The following is an 18,208-nucleotide window of genomic DNA, read 5'->3' as shown; positions in this document are numbered from 1 at the left end:
ACGACCGTCGAAAGATCCTGGGATTTGTTGTCTGGCTAATATGTCACGGTGTAATTGAAAGCCTGTGCGATCTGGTGGATGGAATGATCTCCAACTTTTTCCCAAGACGTGCCCGTCCCGCCAGGCTGCGCTAGTCCATATTCGATCACCGCTCAGCCTTGCCCTTGAACCAATCACAACAGGCGGAACGCACTACAACCTGCTGTGTAACTGTATGCTCACCGACTGACACTGGCTGGTCATGTGGTACAAGGACTATACCCCCTCGTCATAAGAGGAGCAGTACGATCGACTTATGTGTTAAAGCTGTTACTTCTCGGGATGTTGCTTCCAACACTTTTATATTATGCTATGACTCTTGTGTCTCATTGTTACCCCTTGCCTCCCATGCTCTCATTATGCGTGGCAGGCACGAATGTCCTGTGTTTTGCAGCTGCCGATCCTTTATTACATAAACGAAGAAATAACTCGCCCTCTTCAGTCTTCGAGATCGTTCCATGGCAGCCAAGTTAAACTGTCTCGAACACAACCCCACAGAGAGCAACAACGGGTGTAAGGTCGCATTGGGATGGTTGCTCAAATCGGCTCTTCCCGTGGCTCGATCAAAATCTCATTCACAGCAACATGTTGCGGCTGCCTCAGTGCATAGACAATCGAATTGGCCACATCTTCCGGATCCAAGATCTGTGCTCCGGTCGGTTCGCCGTACTTTTTGACTGCTTCTGCGTCTGTGGACATGCCCAGGAGGTCAGTCGCCGTGTTGCCTGGTTGCACGCTCGTGACACGCAACCCAGTCCCTGCCGTTTCTAAACGCAGGCTCTGCAGCGTGGCTTCGACAAAGAACTTGCTGGCTGAGTAGACACCCAAGCCAGGGAAGACTTTACGGCCGGCGTCCGACGATATGGCGACAATGTGCCCATTCCCGCGGGAGATCATTGACGGCACGACTGACGAAAGGCAGTGCAAAAGACCCTTGCAGTTCACGTCGACGGTGCGGTCCCAATCTTCCATATGGGCATTGGCCATCATGGTGTAATACATGACACCGGCGCAGGAGACCAGGATATCGACTGGTCCAAGTTCATCATTCGCCGCCTTGATGAGACTCTCGACCTGCTTCCTGTCCGTCACGTCCGTCTTTCGAACTATCACCTTGCCCTCGCGGACTACCAGCCTGCTCTTCACAGCCTCGAGAGCCTCGGTGCGGCGTGCGCCGAGAGCTAGGTGGAGGCCTTCCCGTGCCAAAGCTGCAGCGACCGCTGCGCCGATTCCGGATGAAGCGCCAGTGATGACAGCCACTCTCCCACTCAATGGCCCTCTTCGTATGGGTTGTGCTGTTCCACCAAGAGCATGTTGGCGTGAGGGAGGACGTGGCAGCCATCCTCGAGCAAACCAATGGCGAGCGTACGTTTCGAGTAGGACGCTGTCAACCTTTGGTCGTTCAACAACCGCCCGCAAAGGCCTGGTGGCAGCATTATTCAACACAACAATGCCTCTCAAAAACTCGACGCTCGGCATACCGCTACGGAGGATGTCAATAGTAAAGGCGCCATCTCCACCTTTTAGGGTACCTCTATTTTCCTGCCATCGCGCCACCCATTCGTCCCAAGAGAGTGGTTTTGTGGGATATCCAAGCTCTTCTAGGTCTTCAAAGACCGACCGAGTCGGAACGGGATCAGGGTCGCCGAGGTGAAACACGAATTGGGTGGTGTTGGTCTGATTCGAGAGATGGATGATGGCCTTGCTCACAAAGTCGACTGGGGTCATCTCAGCGCGCCATCCTTCCACATCTGGAGCATATCCTAGGTTGATGGACTCAACAATGATCGCATTAAGAAGATCCCACGCGTTGCCTGCGCCGGTGGTGCTGTGTCCGCTAATTGTACCCGCTCGGTGAATCTTGACAGGCAGGCCTCGACGGCCAGCTTCACGCACAAGTTGCTCTGCTACCCACTTTGACTGGCCATATCCATCGGCCAGCTTTTCTGGGACATCGTCCACGTCTAGCATGGCATCCTCATCCCACCCATCTCGAGATGGCGGCAATACACCATTCGTGGAGATGTACTGCACCGTGGCTCCAGCGCGACATGCCAAACGCAGGATCTCCCTTGTTCCGCCTACGTTCGCGTCCCGAAGGGCAGCATACGGGTACACAAGGTTGACAGTGGCGGCAGCGTGGATTATAACCTGGACACGGCCCGTGAGTTCTTCGAAGGCATCCGGGGGGAGACCTAGCCGAGGGCGGGATAAATTGCCGGGGATGATCTCAACACGTTCCATAATCGAGTCCCGCCACAATCCCATATCGAGGAGATGCCTCCGCAACCTCGCAATACCTGCTGGCAGATCGGCTTCTGACGGGTCATTGAAACGCACAAGACACAAGATTTTGGCAGATGTGCTTTCCAGCAAATCATTCAACAAAAATGCACCCAAGAAGCCAGTGACACCAGTCAACAGGATCGTGTGTGCTTTGCTGGCTGCACATATGCTAGCATTGGTCGGTCGAATGCTGTCCTCAAGGGTCGAGTCTTTCCGAAGGACATCAGGCAGATGAGCTTGCACCGCCGCCGCATGACCGTCTCGCACAGATCGCACCGTTTCCAGGTGGCCGTTGAGAGTCGCTGGATCGACGAGTCGTGCGAGAGGCACCTTGACCCCCAGAACCCTGGAGAAGCGTGCAGACAAATCTGCAAGCGTCAAGGAGTGCCCACCAAGGTCGAAAAAGCTGTGTTCTGGCGTGATGGTGCTGCGTGAGATCTTGAGACTCGCAGCCCAGATCTCAGCTATGGCTTCGATATCAATGGGATCCAGGTCTCCTTTGTGCCCGTTCAACGACCCATTGCCATTAGCAGCGTTGGGACTTGGAGGTGGAGGAAGGCGCTTGAGGTCAACCTTGCCTGACACTGCGTTGGTAGGCAGCTCCTCGACTTCCACCCACATGGCTGGAATCATATAGTGAGCCAAGTATGGCGAGAGCGTCCGTCTCGCAGCTGGACTGTGACCTAACTCATTGACATCCAACGCTGGGCGATCAGCAGACGACTCCTTGTCCCGGACGACATATGCAACCAATTGCCGGTCCAAGCCCTCGCCATGAGCCGTGACGGCGCAATGTCGCACGGCAAGGTGTTGGACAATAGCGTGCTCGACCTTTCCGGGCACGACGGAATAGCCACGAAGCTTGATCATGGCTCCGACACGACCAGTGATTTCCAAAAGGCCGGACGGAAGTATTCGTGCTTGGTCACCGGTTCTGTACATCCGGGCTCCCGGTGCCGAGTCAAATGGGTCCGGCGTAAAGGCTTTGGCGGTTGTCTCAGGACGATTGATATAGCCACGGGCAAGAAGTGATCCGCCCACGAAAAGTTCTCCGCTTTCTCCGGCTTGCACTTTTTGGCCACTCTCATCGAGGATGTAGATGTGTTCGGGATCCAGCGGAGGGCCGACCGGACAGTAGTTTGAGGCGTCGTCGAGCATGTCTCCAATGTTTCCGCAGGCAATCTCGTGGGTCTCGCAGGCGCTGTAGCAGTTAAGCAGTGTCGTGTTGGGGAGGGCTTTGATTGCTCGCCGGGCCAAGTCGGTTGTCACAACTTCACCATTCAGCCACAAGGTGCGCAGCTTCGGCAGGCGAGCTCCGATCTTTGGATGCCGAGACAGCACAGCGGCTAGGAGCGTCGGGGTCATGAGAGTCTCGGTGATATTCTTAGAAGCGAGCAGGTCCACCAGGACGGGCGGGTCGTAACTGGCCTCGTCTGGCACTGCAACGACGGTCGCTCCTCGCAGCAGTGGCCGCAGGATCTCCCAGATGAAGAAGACATTGCAGGCAACACGATCCCCAGGCTGCAGGTCACGAACGCCGAACCGCAGGTTATACGAAAGCACAGGAGCTCGGTGAGGGTTTGCAATGCCCTTGGGTTTGCCCGTGGTTCCCGAAGAATAAGAGACGAAGGCAAGTCTGTCCAAGTCATCATCAGCGGGCAGCGGAGGAAGGTCTTTCACATCTCCGTTGGGAGGTGTCTGCTCTCCTTCTTCGTCCAGAGTAATGAGAGGAATGCCCTCCTTGATCTTACCAACCTCGGCCCGGTATGTGACCACTACAGCTGGTTGGGCATCATCAATAACGTCTGCCAGGAGCTCCGGGGGGTAGGCCAGTTCCAGGACGAGAAAGGCTCCGCCTGCCCGAAGCGCAGCGAGACAGGCAATGACATAGTTGGCACTGCGCGGGAGCAGCACGCCAACGAGGCTGTCTCGGCCAACCCGGTGCTTGCGGAGGCGATGGGCGAGAGCTTCAACCTTTTTGTCAAGCTGGACATAGGTGTATGTCGTCGTCTCGTCCTCCAGCGCCACAGCATCGGGTGTCCTTTGAACCTGTTGTCGGAAAAGCGCCGACAGATCCTTGTTGGTATCGATGACAGGCATGATTGTCTTTGTTTCTCTTCTCTGGTTTCCTCACAGTGTACGAGGTACTCGGTATGTGTGGGTCCTTTCAGTCGGGAGGATAGTTTTTCCAGCCCGACTCTTCTACAGACCGGTTCCCATTTTTCTCCTTTTTTTTCTGGAATCGACCTTTTGGGAAATGAATTAATGAAAAGGAAAAGGAAAGAGACTTTTCATCTATCATATCTCATTTTCGTTTTTTGAGGGTTTCTCCGATGGGCCAGAAAAAAATGGATTTTCTGTTGAGGCCCAGTGGGACAGACGATTCCCTCCCACGCTTATTGCCAGGATGTTTGACCAATGATGCCACGGCATCACCCAAGACGTCATCGCAAAAACTTTCGAGATTGGCTTGGATGGGAGATGGACGTCGTTTAATTCGCCGACCTGTGAGAGATTTGGGGGGCGCGCTGCATTGCTCGTGTGCTTAGCATGGGATTTATTGGCGATTTATTGGCGATTTATTGGCGAGTGAACAAGGATTGAGAGAGTAATGATGATGTTGTGTTGTTTGTATGACCGAAGCCTAAGAATTGGTCAGGACTTGGGAATTTTATCCCATGAACCTATCTGCGGTACCGAGTACCGAGTACTGAGTATATGTATGTACCTCGTATCTAGCTCTCTAGTAAGTACCGAGTAGTGACTGCGCTTCCTGATCGCAAGGCTGCTCTAGTACTCTTTCGACCAGATCCAGAGACCGGTAGATAGGTACCTAACGTATCTACCTCATACCGTACCGTGGTACCTTGTATGTAGGTAGCCAGATAGATACCTAGTACCTAGTACCTAGTATCTAGCACCTTGGTACGAAAGACCGACACCCCCATGCATGCATGCATACATGGAATGAGAAATCCCCAAGGACACCCCTGAAAACGTACGTAACTCATTTTAACTAATTGGGAAGAACTCATCCCTCGTCTTGATCCATATCGTCTCGACTCCGCTTCCCACCAACACCACCACTTCCCGCGCCTTTGGGTCCTCGCTTGTGTCGGAGGGTGGCGCCCTTCTTGCCCCGGTTCTCGTGCAGCTCCTTCATCTCCATGGCGGCAGCGCGCTGGGCGTCGCCGACCCGCTCGGCCAGCACCATGACCTCCTCCTTGACGGTGTGGTGCTCGTCGAGTTTCCTGCCAAGGGCGCCCTCGATCCGCATCCACAACTCCACGTCGTACTGCGTCACGAAGGAGATGGCTCGGCCGCTCTTGCCCGCCCGCGCGGTGCGCCCGACCCGGTGGATGTACGTCTTGCTGTCGTGCGGGAGGTCGAAGTTGATCACGAGGTCGACGGACGGGATGTCGAGCCCGCGGGATGCGACGTCCGAGGCGACCAGTAAATTACGGGATTTGGCGCGGAACTTGTTCAGCGCGGCCAGGCGCGCTTGTTGCGAGAGTTGTCCGTGGATGGGGATCGCGGAGAAGCCGAGCGTGCGTAGTAGGATCGAGATGCGTTGGGCTTCGTTGACCGTCCGAGTGAAGATGATGCCCGTTTGGCCGGCGAGTTCGTTCAGCACGTGGATCAGGTATAGGTCCTTGTGCTTGTGCGGGATGAAGAGGTAGGATTGGATCAGCGTCGACACCGTCTGGTACTTGTCCTGGGACACAGCGACGCGGAGCGGATTGGACAGCGACGCCCGCTGGAGAGACTCGACCTTGCTGGACATGGTGGCGGAGAAGAGATACGTCTTCCTCCCTTCTCTCGGCAGGATCTTTAGGATCTTGTCCAAAATCGGCCCAAAGTCCAGGTCGAGGAGGCGATCGGCCTCGTCCATGACCAGGTACTTGAGCTGGCGTAGTGAGAAGCCCTTTGTGTTTTCCAGGTGGTCCAGCAGCCGGCCCGGCGTGGCGACGATGACGTGCGGTTTCTTGCCCAGCGCAATGGCCTGCGGGATCATGTCCATGCCCCCGACCAACACGGCGCAGCGGACCGCGATCAGCGAGCCCAGCGCCTCGACAGCCTGGGATATCTGATATGCCAGTTCTCTGGTCGGTGCCAGGATCAGCGAGTGCAATTGCTGCGGCTTGTCCATGAGCGCCTGCAGGATGGGCAGGACGAACGCCGCCGTCTTGCCGCTCCCAGTCTCTGCCAGCCCGATGAGGTCCCGACCCTGCAGGGCCAGCGGGATCGCTTCGGCCTGGATGGGCGTCGGCGCCTTGTATCCGAGTCGGTCGCACGCTTCGCAGAGCGAGTCGATGATTCCTAGCTCTTTGAACGTCTTGGGCTGCATCGTCTTGTTTGTCTGCGTGTCTTCCTCCTCTGCGTCGCTGGTCGGTGTGGTCTCGGATTCGGTGGGCGACTTTACAGAGTGATGATGATCATCGTCATCACCCGAGGACGACTCATCGTGACTCAATTTCCGTTTCTTGAGCGGCGGCATCTTGTTCTGGCGTGGTATCGGGGAGGGAAATAACCAGGGTAGCGGTCAACAAGGCGAGGATGGAAAAGTTTTGGGTGCGCAGATGAGTGGGCGAAATAATTATTTTTGGGGAGGTGTTGGACCTTATCTTATCGCCCCGTGATCTGCAGCCTTGCACGCCCGGAGAGGCAAGGGCTTCGCACTTATTCCGGGTAAACTTTGGGGGAATAGTCAACACTGGGAAAGGCTCTCACTCTCAACCCCCATGGGCAAAGCTTCGGGTTACAGTCATGATTCGAAATCTCACGGAGTCATCTACAGGGGTAACGCGATATGGGTGAGTATTGTATGAGAAAGCGAGGATATCTATCACCGAGGCAAAAGGACGTGGATAAGTGGGCGTTAAACCCATGATGAGACGAGATGACACGAAATAGTGAAGAAAGAAATCTGTCCGTCACTGTATTTGTATTGTACTGTGTTATTATAGTCTGGGTCACTTCACTTCAATTCGATTCAATCCTGTTGTCTTCCGGAGGTTCAAAAAGCTGTGGGGGGGGGGGGGGGTTGTGAGGGCAAAAGAACATCTATCATTTCCAACACAGCAAACCCGCGCTGCAAGGGCTAACCACGAGCATGAGAGGAGGTAGAGGGGGACTGGTTCACTTCCCCTTCCCTTCCATCCCATGTTCCCAAAGAGACCGACTTTCCAAACTAGGGCTTTGAGGGGGATAAATTTCATACACACACCACATCAACACACACAGAGGACACAGCGGACACATACACATACCATACGCAGATATATGCGGGTGGCGAGATGCACGGTTTGTTGGACGACTACTACAACTCGCTCTTGGTGGGAGAGGCATTCTCCACCTGCACAGAGTGCCGCTTCTCGTCCATCTCGTGGTGTTGAGTGACGGTGGCGTCGAGACCCATCTCGGCCGCCAGGGTGAGGCCTTTGTTCGAGGCCGCAGCGCCGGCAACCAACGCCTGGTCGCCGTCGAAGTGCTTGGCAATTTCCTCCACTGCGCAGAAAAAAAGTCAGTATTCAGTGATGGCTCTGGGCAGGAAAGGGGGGCGAAACTTACGAGGCGTGTTGCGGGTCTCGACGTAGAAAAAGTAGACAACGGCCAACTCGAAGCCGAGCCACACGCAGTAGAAGATGTAGTACTTCCAGCCAATGTGGTCCAGGGCGATGGGGTTGATGTACTGGTTGAAGAAGAGGGCGGCGTCGACCATGAGGAACATGACCGTCAGGCCCTTTGCTCGGATGTTGTATGGCAGGATTTCGGCCGTGTAGCCGACCAACATGCCGGACCAGGCAATGTTGTACCAGAAGTAGTAGATGTAGATCATTCTGTAGTCATGTCAGCGATCCCGTTCTTCTTGGGAAAATACAGCTGGCGAGGCAAACTTACCCGACAACAGCGTTGGCGGCCCCCTTGGAGCCCGTGATGGCATATCGAGCCGAGCAGATGGTCCAGACGATGAAGGTGACCAACATGCCAGCGGTGGAGATGAGGAAGAGCTTGCGACGACCGACCTTGTCGACGAAGAAGCAGGCAGCGACGGCGATGAAGAGGTTGAAGATTTGCAAAACGCCATTGATCAAGTTCTGGGTCAGGGTATCAGTGTAGCCGATGTTGTTGAGGATCTAGAAACACAATTGTTAGCACCGATGTATCACTGACGGACACGGCCCGCGGCCAGCTTACCTTGGTGATATAGTACGAGACAAGGCCGTTGCCAGACCACTGGGAGAAGAGACCGGCAGACAACAAGATGATGAGCCTGCGCCGGTTGCCTCGGGTCTTGATCAGTTCGAGCCACTGGTTCCCTTCGACCTCCTTCTCGAGTCGGATGGTGTCGCGGATTTCGACAAACTCCAGCTGCACCATCTCATCGTTGTGGTTGCCGTTGGCGTGGACGTCGTAGAGAATATTCAGGCCCTTTTCCTCTTTCCCGTGCGCGATGAGCCATCTCGGAGACTCGGGCACGAACCAAATGAAGGTGACCTGGATCAAGGACGGGGCGGCCTGGACAATGGTGGGGATCCGCCACGACCAGTTGTTGTTGATATGATCGGTTCCGTAGGTCAGCCACGCCGCAACAATGCTCCCGGCGTACCAGGTGGTGTTATAGATGGTGGTGAAGATGGCTCGATGCTGAGGGTGCACGAGTTCGGTGATCAACAGAGGAGAAGAACCGTGGGCGATGGCGATTCCAAAACCGAGGAGGAATCGAGCGCCCAAGAACATGCCAAAGCCCGCCGAGATGGATTGTAGAACCACACCGACCAACATTATGATACAGCCCACGAGGATACCCATTCGACGGCCGAGGAAATCGGCGACGTATGGCACAAAGGGAATGGCGGACAAGGAACCGATCGACATGATGGCATTCAAGATACCAATCTTGCCGCCTTTCGGGTGGTCAAAATGCTGTTGCCACGGCTTGAGAGTCTGGAGACCGTTCATCATGGAGCCATCGTAACTGTGATATACAAGTCAACGACGAAGACTCGCGTTTTGGTAGTCAGACAAGAGACACTCACCCGTTGGTGGCACTGGTAAGAACCACAAACATGAGACAGATATAGGTCTTTCTCAACGCCGGATCCTTATACCACGTCACAGCAGGAAACTGGCGTCCTGCCAGCTCAAAGTATCCTTTCCCCATGATGGCAAGAAGATCCTGGTTGCTGATGGGGCTTCTAGGGGAGGTAACAAGTCTGTAGAGACAGTATCTACGAGATAGTCGTGATGAAGGAGAAGGGGGAACGAAGGATGAAAACAGGGAGGAAAGGCCAATGTTTTATACAACAAGGTGGCACTCGTTACGGTGCAGGTTTTATCTCCCCCCAAGGGACCCAAAGGGCCGTGATTGAAATGCTACCGCGTCCATTTCGAGTGGTAGCGTTCTAGAAAGTCTGGCATCACAGCTGACCAGGGCTGCAGGAACCAATGGCTGACTGGACAGGCCGGATGAGAGCACAAATGTTGCCATAACGGTGGATCCAAGTTTGGTCTGGATTGGACGATCAAGTCCGAGGCGAAAGGCTGGATAAAGAGGCCGCCCACTAGCCTAACCATCATGGTCTGAGCGCTCAAATCTATATCGACCAGGGAGATCCGAGGCTGGAGATTGAAGCCGAAAAAGAGCCAGGGAGTTTTACCGGGCGGTGGCAGAGACAGGGAGTAGCAGCAGCTTCGGCGACATCAGCCTCTCGGGATGAATCGAGCTCTAAGCAGAAAAAAAAAAGGTGATCAGAATCGGACGGAGGAAGAGGACCACATGGGGTGTTGTGACCCATTCCAGAGCCCAACTGGGACTGGGACTCTTTCTGATTGATCTAGCGGCAAAATTCTGGGCAAATTCTGAGCACATGGCATGCAGATATGGTGGATGGGAGTGTGGAGGGGAGGAGAGTCGAGGAGAGGATTGTGGGATTTCCAGGAAACAGACCCCATGGTGTGGATCAGACAGTTAGGACCGACTAGGCCATGTCAGGGAACGAGAATGGGTTCGGATGGGGAACGGATGGGTTCAGCTTAGTATACCTGAAAAAGGGGGGCGGGTGGAGGATCTTCGGGCAAAGGACAAAACAGCCAGTTGATGGGTATTTTATCCTATTATCCGGGGGGGAGTGGAGGGAGGGATGAATGTGGACGGAGAGATGGATGGAAGATCGCCACGCAGCTCTTAGAAAGGAGCTTCCTCTTCTGGACACTGGATCAGACCATTTTTGCGATCAATCATGTTATAGAAAGGGAATGGGACAGTTAGGCAAAAGATTAACAGCATCACTCATGGACGGGTCCGGTCTCAGTATTCATCCATCCGGGAAAATAGCAACAAATGGAGCCAATGTCCACGAGGCTGTCTTGGTAAAGGAGATGGAACACCGGGGGCTCTCAGTCGAATGCTGCCAGATTCGCTAACCCGCCCTGCATGCGTCGCAGTTCCCTTACCGTCTGAATTCTCCCCGTACCATTCATCGAGTCCATCGTCGCCAGATACGGAAGGTCTCTAAGTTGTCTTGTTCTATTTTGTCGACTACGGGGTGTATGGGGTACCGAGTACATACATACATGCTCTGCTGTTGCGGGGTTCCGGTTGATATCGCAGAGATTGAACATCCTGTGGACGTGTGTAATGTTGCCGTCTGGTCGGTGTGACTGACTGATCGAGTATATGCCAATTTCGAATCCTGGTGAGGATGCCGCAGCGGTTATTTACCGGCATGGTATATAAACATGCGGGAGAATGGACAGATGCCGTGGTGAATATGCTGGAGGTTTGAGCAATTGAAAGGAGATTCAAGCTGTTGTGTAGCTGTCTTTTCATCCTTCTTGTCCTTCGTTTGCTTGTGACTTCGGTATGGCTTTGTCCAGACTTGCCTCTGTTGTTTCGGTCCTTGCGGCTCTTGGACTCGCGACTCCGACGGGACCAGGATGGTCACCACATGGACACTATCCCCGTCCGCCACCGCCTCCTCCTGGTCCTCCTCCTGCTTTTCCTCTGGCGACGACAACCTCGTCCGCTTCACCCGCACCGGCATCGTCTGCCCCCGCGTCCTGCTCTGGGTATTTTGAGCCTCTGGCGCCGCCTTTCCTCAATGATCTGGCACAAGCTGCTGGCAAGCTGTGGTTCGGCAGTGCGACCGATCAACCTGTGGGTATCAGTGTTAGCACAAAGAGAGGGCTTCAAACATTGACGGGGACACACAGGGAACCGGCGAGGACACCAACATCCTCTACCAAGAGATCCTGAACAATACGCACATCTTCGGCCAGATCACGCCGGCGAACATGATGAAGTTCGAGCTGAGCGAACCAGGGCCCGGCGTCTTCAACTTCACGGGTGGAGACATTGACGTGGCCATTGCGCAAGACCATGGGAAATACCTGAGATGTCACAACCTGGTCTGGGTCAGCCAAGTCAGTGAATGGGTGTTGAACGGGAGCTGGACGGCAGATACACTCACGGATGTCATGCACAACCATATCCAGACCATGATTACCCACTTTGGAGACGCCTGTTACTCCTGGGACGTGGTCAACGAGGCTATTGCTGCCAACGGGTCGTTTTCTTCCAGTATCTGGGTCAGTATTTGGGTCGCTCCATTGTCAGACTCTGACCAAGAAACTGATTTTGGGGGGGTGGTTAGTACGACGTGATCGGCCCAGAGTACTTTTTCCTGGCATATCAGTTTGCTCGTAAGTTGAAATCTGACCAAAAAAAGCTCGCCGAGACTGACAATGGGCACAGAGGAGGCCGTCGACTCCCTACCGGCTGGTACGCGAAAGCCAAAGCTGTACTACAACGACTTCGGGATCGAGTCTGGGAACAAGTCGGTGGCGGTGCTGGGTCTGATCCAAGAGCTGCAGAGTCGGAACATCCGCATCGACGGCGTCGGGCTGGAGAGCCATTTCGTGGTCGGCGACACGCCCTCGCTGGAGGAGCAGGTGGCTACGAAACAAGCCTACATCGCCGCCGGGGTCGAGGTGGCCATCACTGAACTCGACGTCCGGTTTTCCCAGGCCAATCTGACCAACGCCACAGCCTTTGCCCTACAGGCGGAAGAGTACTACAACTCGACGGCCAGCTGTATCCTGGTGGAGGGGTGCGTCGGGATCACGGTCTGGGACTTTGACGATCAATACAGGTACGATGGAAGAGAGCCTTTCAGTTTCTCCCCCCTTCTGTCTGTACATAACGCATGTGTGAGACTGACTTGGTGACTCCAGCTGGATTCCCTCGAGCTTTCCCGGACAGGGCCTGGCGGACCTTTACGATGCTGACTTTAGGGTAAGTACTAAGCAACTTCTCCCAGCCCCTTTAACCTGAAGAGGGATTGATGCCACTCCACCCTTCATTTTTTTTTTTTTTTTTTTCTTCTTCAAGAAGCAAAGAGTCCATACGCTAACGAGTCATTGTCGGGCACAAAAGCGTAAACCGGCATACTATGCTGTCGGCGAGGCACTGCAGGGCGTTCCGTGCTCGGTATGTTCGGCATGATTTGTTGTGGCATGGGGCTGTTTATACCCAGTACCTCGTCTGGAGGTACTTGTGTAGAGCCTGGACGACGGGCTTGTCTCTGAAGTGCTCGTACAGGAATAAACTGGAGTGGGACAATCGGTTGGAGGGAGATAATGAGACGACGCCATCCAGGTCCGTGCATTGAGTAGGTACACCACTAATAACACAACTAATTTCCAACTGGAATGGTTTGGCTCCCTTGGACCTTTCAGACAGACAAGCTTGGGAAAGCTTCTGGGTGGGACGCCGCCCCCCGGCACATCCGATCCGATTCTCTGTCTTCTGTCATGCATGAATGACTTTGCCAGAACCGAAGATGAACCGTGACAATTCCCCCTGCCCCCCCGTGTCCCCTTTTCCATCCCACATCCCACTAGCACATCTACACCCCCAGACCACACCGGTGGGTTTCTTTGGTGTCGGCTGCACGAGGTTCTGCATTGCAAGCATGCCACCACCACTACGAGGAGCATGTAGCATGCTGGATGAACTTCGGAACTCCAGACCGTGGAGTGACGCTCTCCTCCTCCTCCTCTCCCCCAGACCATCTCCACTACAAGCACAAGCTCAAGTACAAGCAAAAACGGCTCTGGCTAATATCGGGCACCAAACAGGTTCAACTGGCCAACCCGGCTTAGTCTTGACATAACTTGTAATTACTTGCACTCACGTAGCCTAATCAGTTCACACTGCCCCTAGTAGTAGTGACCCCTCGCCTCGAAGATCAACCGAAACCCCACAAGGCATGCTTGTATCGAGTACTTGTAGCATCCCCCGAGAGCCATGACGAGGCTGTACTCGTATGTACTGTGGCGTGGCGTGGCGTGGCGTGCTGTACTTGTACCGATACTATCGTGATCCTCCCGAAGCAAGTGTATGCTTGTTTTGAGTCGGAAAAGGTTATTCCGTCATCATATAGGTTCGTGTACAAAGACAACGACAGGAACAACTAGGGTAATAATGTGCCAGGGGGAGGACCAATATCACTCCGTGCGTGAGAAAAGGACTATCAAGAAGTTTCCCACCACCAACAACCAGCTCCCCGTCTCAGCACATGTTCCAGAAGAAAAAATGGCTCAAATACAAGGACTCCATCCCTCTTCATCATCATTGAGGTTCTGTGGAAGGCCCAGCCAGGGTAAGCAAGAAGTGGTGTGTGTTACACCGACTTCAGCGCCGAATCTCGATCTCTCCAAGATCCAGGTCTGTTTCCACCCTGTCCATTGAGAGTAGATCACTTGCAGACCACGAATCCATCCAATAGAAATATTGAAGAAGGGGAGTTTCCAGTGCCTAGAGCGGCTTCCATGAAAACCTCTCTGCACTTCTGCATCGCGACGAGCCGATACCATGTCTCGTTGAGGGGAAAGATCGATGAGATGGATCAACATGGCGTCAACGGTATGAGTTGTAAGTTGTCAGTCAGCCTCGACCAAGTCCTAGATCTGTACTACCCCTTCTCCGGTCTTGAGGGAAAACGCAGGACTTCCCTTTCGTCAATCTGGTCTAGGCATAGCTTTTTGCATCGAAGATGAGTTTGCAACACGTTGCCTATAACGGACGTGTAGGAAGGCCCTCTGGGCATTGTGATTTGGCCACATTCACACAGGCGAGCAATATCGATAAAGCATTCAGGCTTGTGATAGGAATCAGGCCAATTCGGTCTGCTCGAATACGACGTTGGAAGAGAAAGCGCACATGGAGGCGGATACTGGCCTTCAGGAGGGACACGGGTCGAAGCCATGAGAGACATCTTCATCGCTACTGTCTGTGGCTGGCAGGAATATCGACGGCACCTGGCAGGATCAGCAAGCGCCTGGCTACCTGTGTCCCTGGACGAGGCTGGCGCTGTTGTAAGGGTTGAGACCGAAGACTTTTCAACATGGAAATTTCATCCAGTTATGTATAGACAGGTGAACTCGCCTAGTCTCAAGGAGTTGGGCACAAATATCATATATGCCATGTATAGATCTTCGCTGATCGGCTCCAGGCAACGGTAACGAGACTGCGCGCCTGGCGCCATTTACAGCCTCCGACATGGCCTGTTGGATCAAGCCCGACTTGCCGAATGTGCCTTGTAGCTTTTCAGAGCATGTACGACATACCTTTGAGATTAATTGTTCTAAACGTCGAGGTCAAACCCACGCTTCCTCTCCCTTTCAGCCGCAGACGTCTTTTCACCCCAGAGCCTCTTCACCTCGCACAGAACATTTAGCCATCTTGCTAAAGGCGTGGTCAAATGCGGAGATTCTGGATCCTCGGGAGAATCCCTGCGAGGAAAATGCCCGCCGATTATGGAAGCGAGTGGCGCCTCTGGTGCTCTTTTTGGCAAATGGCTGTTGTGTCCATGGCCAATGAGATGCCACCGCAATTCAGCCTAAATCTCGGCGTGGTCGATCGCCGCATGTCGACCTCGCATATTGTCGCCGTCATCGACTACTCTTCTACAAGAGATTCAAAAGCCCCTGCACGGCAATATGCCAGATTGCCTTCTCGTCAAATGGCTGTGTCGACTCAAGGGTCAAGGGGCACAATGACCGTGTCTGCATTCAACCGGCGTCGACGCATCACCTCCGCAGTTTGACCCAGACCTCGGGGGAGGGTGCAATATCTGCCTTCCTGACCTGGAATGGCACTGTGAGGAGCTTGGGCTTCACGACCGGAGTCCGCCCTGAAATAGCATGAATTGTTGGAATTGTGCCTACGGCCAGACGGAAGCTGGTGTCCAGACGGTGGTGGAATGTGTTCTCGTCGAACTCAGTATGATAATGGTAAGAAGATCACACTGCCCAGACGTGTTGAGTGTCTTTTCTACCTTGGATCTCCTCTAGCTGCTCTATGTTTCGAACCGACAGCCTGTGATGACCATGGCCTCATTCTTTCGGGTCCTGATGCCATTGGGATTGCTCGTTGGGTATAGCTTTGGTCATCCTCAGGATATTGTTCGCCGGGCCAACGTCGCCGTGTCCAACACCGGCAGCTCACTGACCTATGTCTTCCAAAACAACCTCAATGCCTCAGACGATGTGAACCATGTCGGCGCTATCTTGCTTGACCCGATGTCGGCATCCGCTGGGTCGGCTGCTTGTGAAGAGTTGAGCGAGACACTGTTGACCCAGACGATCATCCAGAACTACAGCAGTGATTTCTCCTCCGCCTTATCATACCTGGCATACTCTGGAAGAGTGTCTCCAAATCAGGCGTATCACATCGCCGGTGGCAGCTTGCAGGTCTCGGATCAAGCACAGCTCTCTTTTCCCACAGTGCCACAGGGCGACTCAGCTTTGCCTGTACTTTGCACCCAATCAAGCAATGCAAGTCAGCCTCCAAACTCGACGGCAAGCTCTTCCAACCAGGTGGTCGTCGCGGCAGCAGGAAATACTTATATCGGCTACCGAAACCAGAAATCGTTTCGTTTCCTGGGCATCAGATATGCGGATCCTCCACAGCGATGGGTATACTCTCATTCATACAGTGGAACGGGCAATACGGTGAATGCAACCGCATATGGGCCCCAGTGTTCACAGGCATCCGTGAATGGTACAAGTGAAGACTGCTTGTTTCTCAACATCCAGACGCCATATATTCCCAAGGCCGGATCATCCAAGAGCCTGAGACCCGTCTTGTGTGAGTATCTTGTGTCTTCTTGACATCAGGTTTCGTGTTGAAGCTGACTTGAACCAGTTTGGATCCACGGCGGAGGCTTCACCGGTGGCACAGGCGCAGATCCGCTTAGCGACGGGGGTAATCTGGCTTCTCGCGAGGACATTGTTGTCGTGACCATCAACTATCGGCTGTCCACGCTGGGGTTTCTGGCGATTCCCGGCACCAACATCACCGGAAACTTTGGTATTGGCGACCAGATCGTCGCCTTGAACTGGACCGTACAGAACATTGCCAAGTTCGGCGGCGATCCCACCAAAATCACCATCATGGGCGAATCCGCCGGAGCTGGCTCCGTCCGAACCCTCCTCGGCAGTCCCCCAGCCATCGGGCTGTTCCAGGGCGCAATAGCCATGTCCAACCTGGGTGGCGGTGTGACTCTTGGTCTCGACAGCAACTACGGCACGACCTACTCGTCATACTACACCGTCAACGAATCATACACGGTCGCTGGGCCTCAGATCTTCAACGCGTCAAACTGTACCCAACAATCGCTGAGTGGCAAGATCGCGTGCCTGAAAGAGGTCAATGCCACGGATCTGGTGAGCCTGGAGACGGTTGCTCGATATGTCGTCCAAGACGGCACCATTGTCAACTCGTCGCAACTCAACGTGGTCCAGAAGAGTGCGGGCAGCGCCTACGTGCCGATCATGTTTGGCGTTGCAGCGAATGACGGCGCCTCCTTTTCCACCATCTCCCCGACTCCCGTGCACAACGAGACCGAAGGGCTGATGACCGGTCTGGGCATCAATGCGTCTTACGCGCAGGCAATCATCCGGTCCGGCCTGTTCCCCTACCACGACACGGGCAACATGACGTTCGACTCGTTCAACGTGACGCAACGGGTCGCCACGGACAGCACCTTCCGCTGCATCGACCAGGCCACGGTCTACGCCGGCGCCGAGACCGGCACGTTCCCAGCGGCGTATTACTACCAGTTCGAACGGACCATCAACGGCTACAACCCGGAAAACGTCCCTGGCGCACCAATCACGCCGGGCTACCCGCACGGGAACCCCAACCTGCCTTACTTCAAGCTGCACGGCGCAGACATGGACTGGGCGTTTGGCAACTTCTACGTGCCCCTCCGGGACGCAAACGATCTGTACTCGGTGCAGCTTGTGAGTGGGTACTTTGCGGAATTTGTGAGGAGCGGCCAGCCGAATCCGCCGGTCCCGTACCTCCAGGCCAGGGGGTACACAAGGACCTTGCAGGGCGTCCAGGAGTCCGGGCCATGGGAGAAGGTGTCGAATGCCACCGGGCCGATTAAACATTTGGACTACCCCGCGGTGAGCGGGGGCTTTGTCGATTTGCCCCAGTGTGCGTGGCTGAACTATAGCGTCAATTACTATCTCGACCAGTAGTAGACAAGAAAATTGGTATAATATAGCCTCTGTAAGAAGACAGAATGGTGGTTTTGTGCACGATCCAGGACGATCGTCGGATAGCTGTAGCGTGCACTCGACAGCTTGGAACCAATCCGCCATGGACGGCCTGGTGTTTTGGTATATAAGGCAACGTCGCAAATCCCAGCATGCACGTTCATGCTTGCTCTCAGCCTTGTCGATCGCAAGAAAAACGAAGAATTTTATACACTAGGTACCTACTTTACCCACCACGGCAATCCCGCCTTGTCCATCATATGATTGGATCTAGGTCCATGTACTCGGTACGATCATGTCCTTGCCAAGA

At 54.3% G+C, this 18,208-nt stretch overlaps 4 protein-coding genes across 4 annotated transcripts; 1 reads left to right on the top strand and 3 right to left on the bottom strand.

The window, feature by feature from the left end:
• Positions 1-576: 576 nt before the first annotated feature.
• Positions 577-4,425, bottom strand: AYO20_04300 (hypothetical protein; the record flags this gene model as incomplete). Its single annotated transcript, XM_022642598.1, has 1 exon — positions 577-4,425. One exon carries the CDS (start codon positions 4,423-4,425, stop codon positions 577-579), a length of 3,849 nt encoding a protein of 1,282 aa, XP_022501416.1.
• A 931-nt stretch (positions 4,426-5,356) lies between these two features.
• AYO20_04299 (ATP-dependent rRNA helicase RRP3) lies at positions 5,357-6,823 on the bottom strand (the record flags this gene model as incomplete). The annotated part of the gene is made up of 1 exon (XM_022642597.1): positions 5,357-6,823. One exon carries the CDS (start codon positions 6,821-6,823, stop codon positions 5,357-5,359), a length of 1,467 nt encoding a protein of 488 aa, XP_022501415.1.
• Positions 6,824-7,645: 822 nt separating this feature from the next.
• On the bottom strand, positions 7,646-9,490 carry AYO20_04298 (hypothetical protein; the record flags this gene model as incomplete). The annotated part of the gene is made up of 5 exons (XM_022642596.1): positions 7,646-7,833; positions 7,897-8,165; positions 8,227-8,462; positions 8,524-9,304; positions 9,366-9,490. The coding sequence occupies 5 exons, from the start codon at positions 9,488-9,490 to the stop codon at positions 7,646-7,648; spliced, it is 1,599 nt and encodes a 532-aa protein (XP_022501414.1).
• A 1,701-nt stretch (positions 9,491-11,191) lies between these two features.
• Positions 11,192-17,880, top strand: AYO20_04297 (hypothetical protein; the record flags this gene model as incomplete). Its single annotated transcript, XM_022642595.1, has 7 exons — positions 11,192-11,485; positions 11,542-11,916; positions 11,982-12,030; positions 12,083-12,479; positions 12,562-12,622; positions 15,685-16,480; positions 16,538-17,880. 7 exons carry the CDS (start codon positions 11,192-11,194, stop codon positions 17,878-17,880), a joined length of 3,315 nt encoding a protein of 1,104 aa, XP_022501413.1.
• Positions 17,881-18,208: the final 328 nt, after the last annotated feature.

The sequence above is a fragment of the Fonsecaea nubica genome (assembly GCF_001646965.1).
Source record: "Fonsecaea nubica strain CBS 269.64 chromosome Unknown Scaff22, whole genome shotgun sequence".
In the NCBI taxonomy this organism is placed as follows: Eukaryota; Fungi; Ascomycota; class Eurotiomycetes; order Chaetothyriales; family Herpotrichiellaceae; genus Fonsecaea; species Fonsecaea nubica.
Note: the sequence above shows the minus strand (reverse complement) of the source record. Positions and strands in the feature narration are given on the sequence as shown.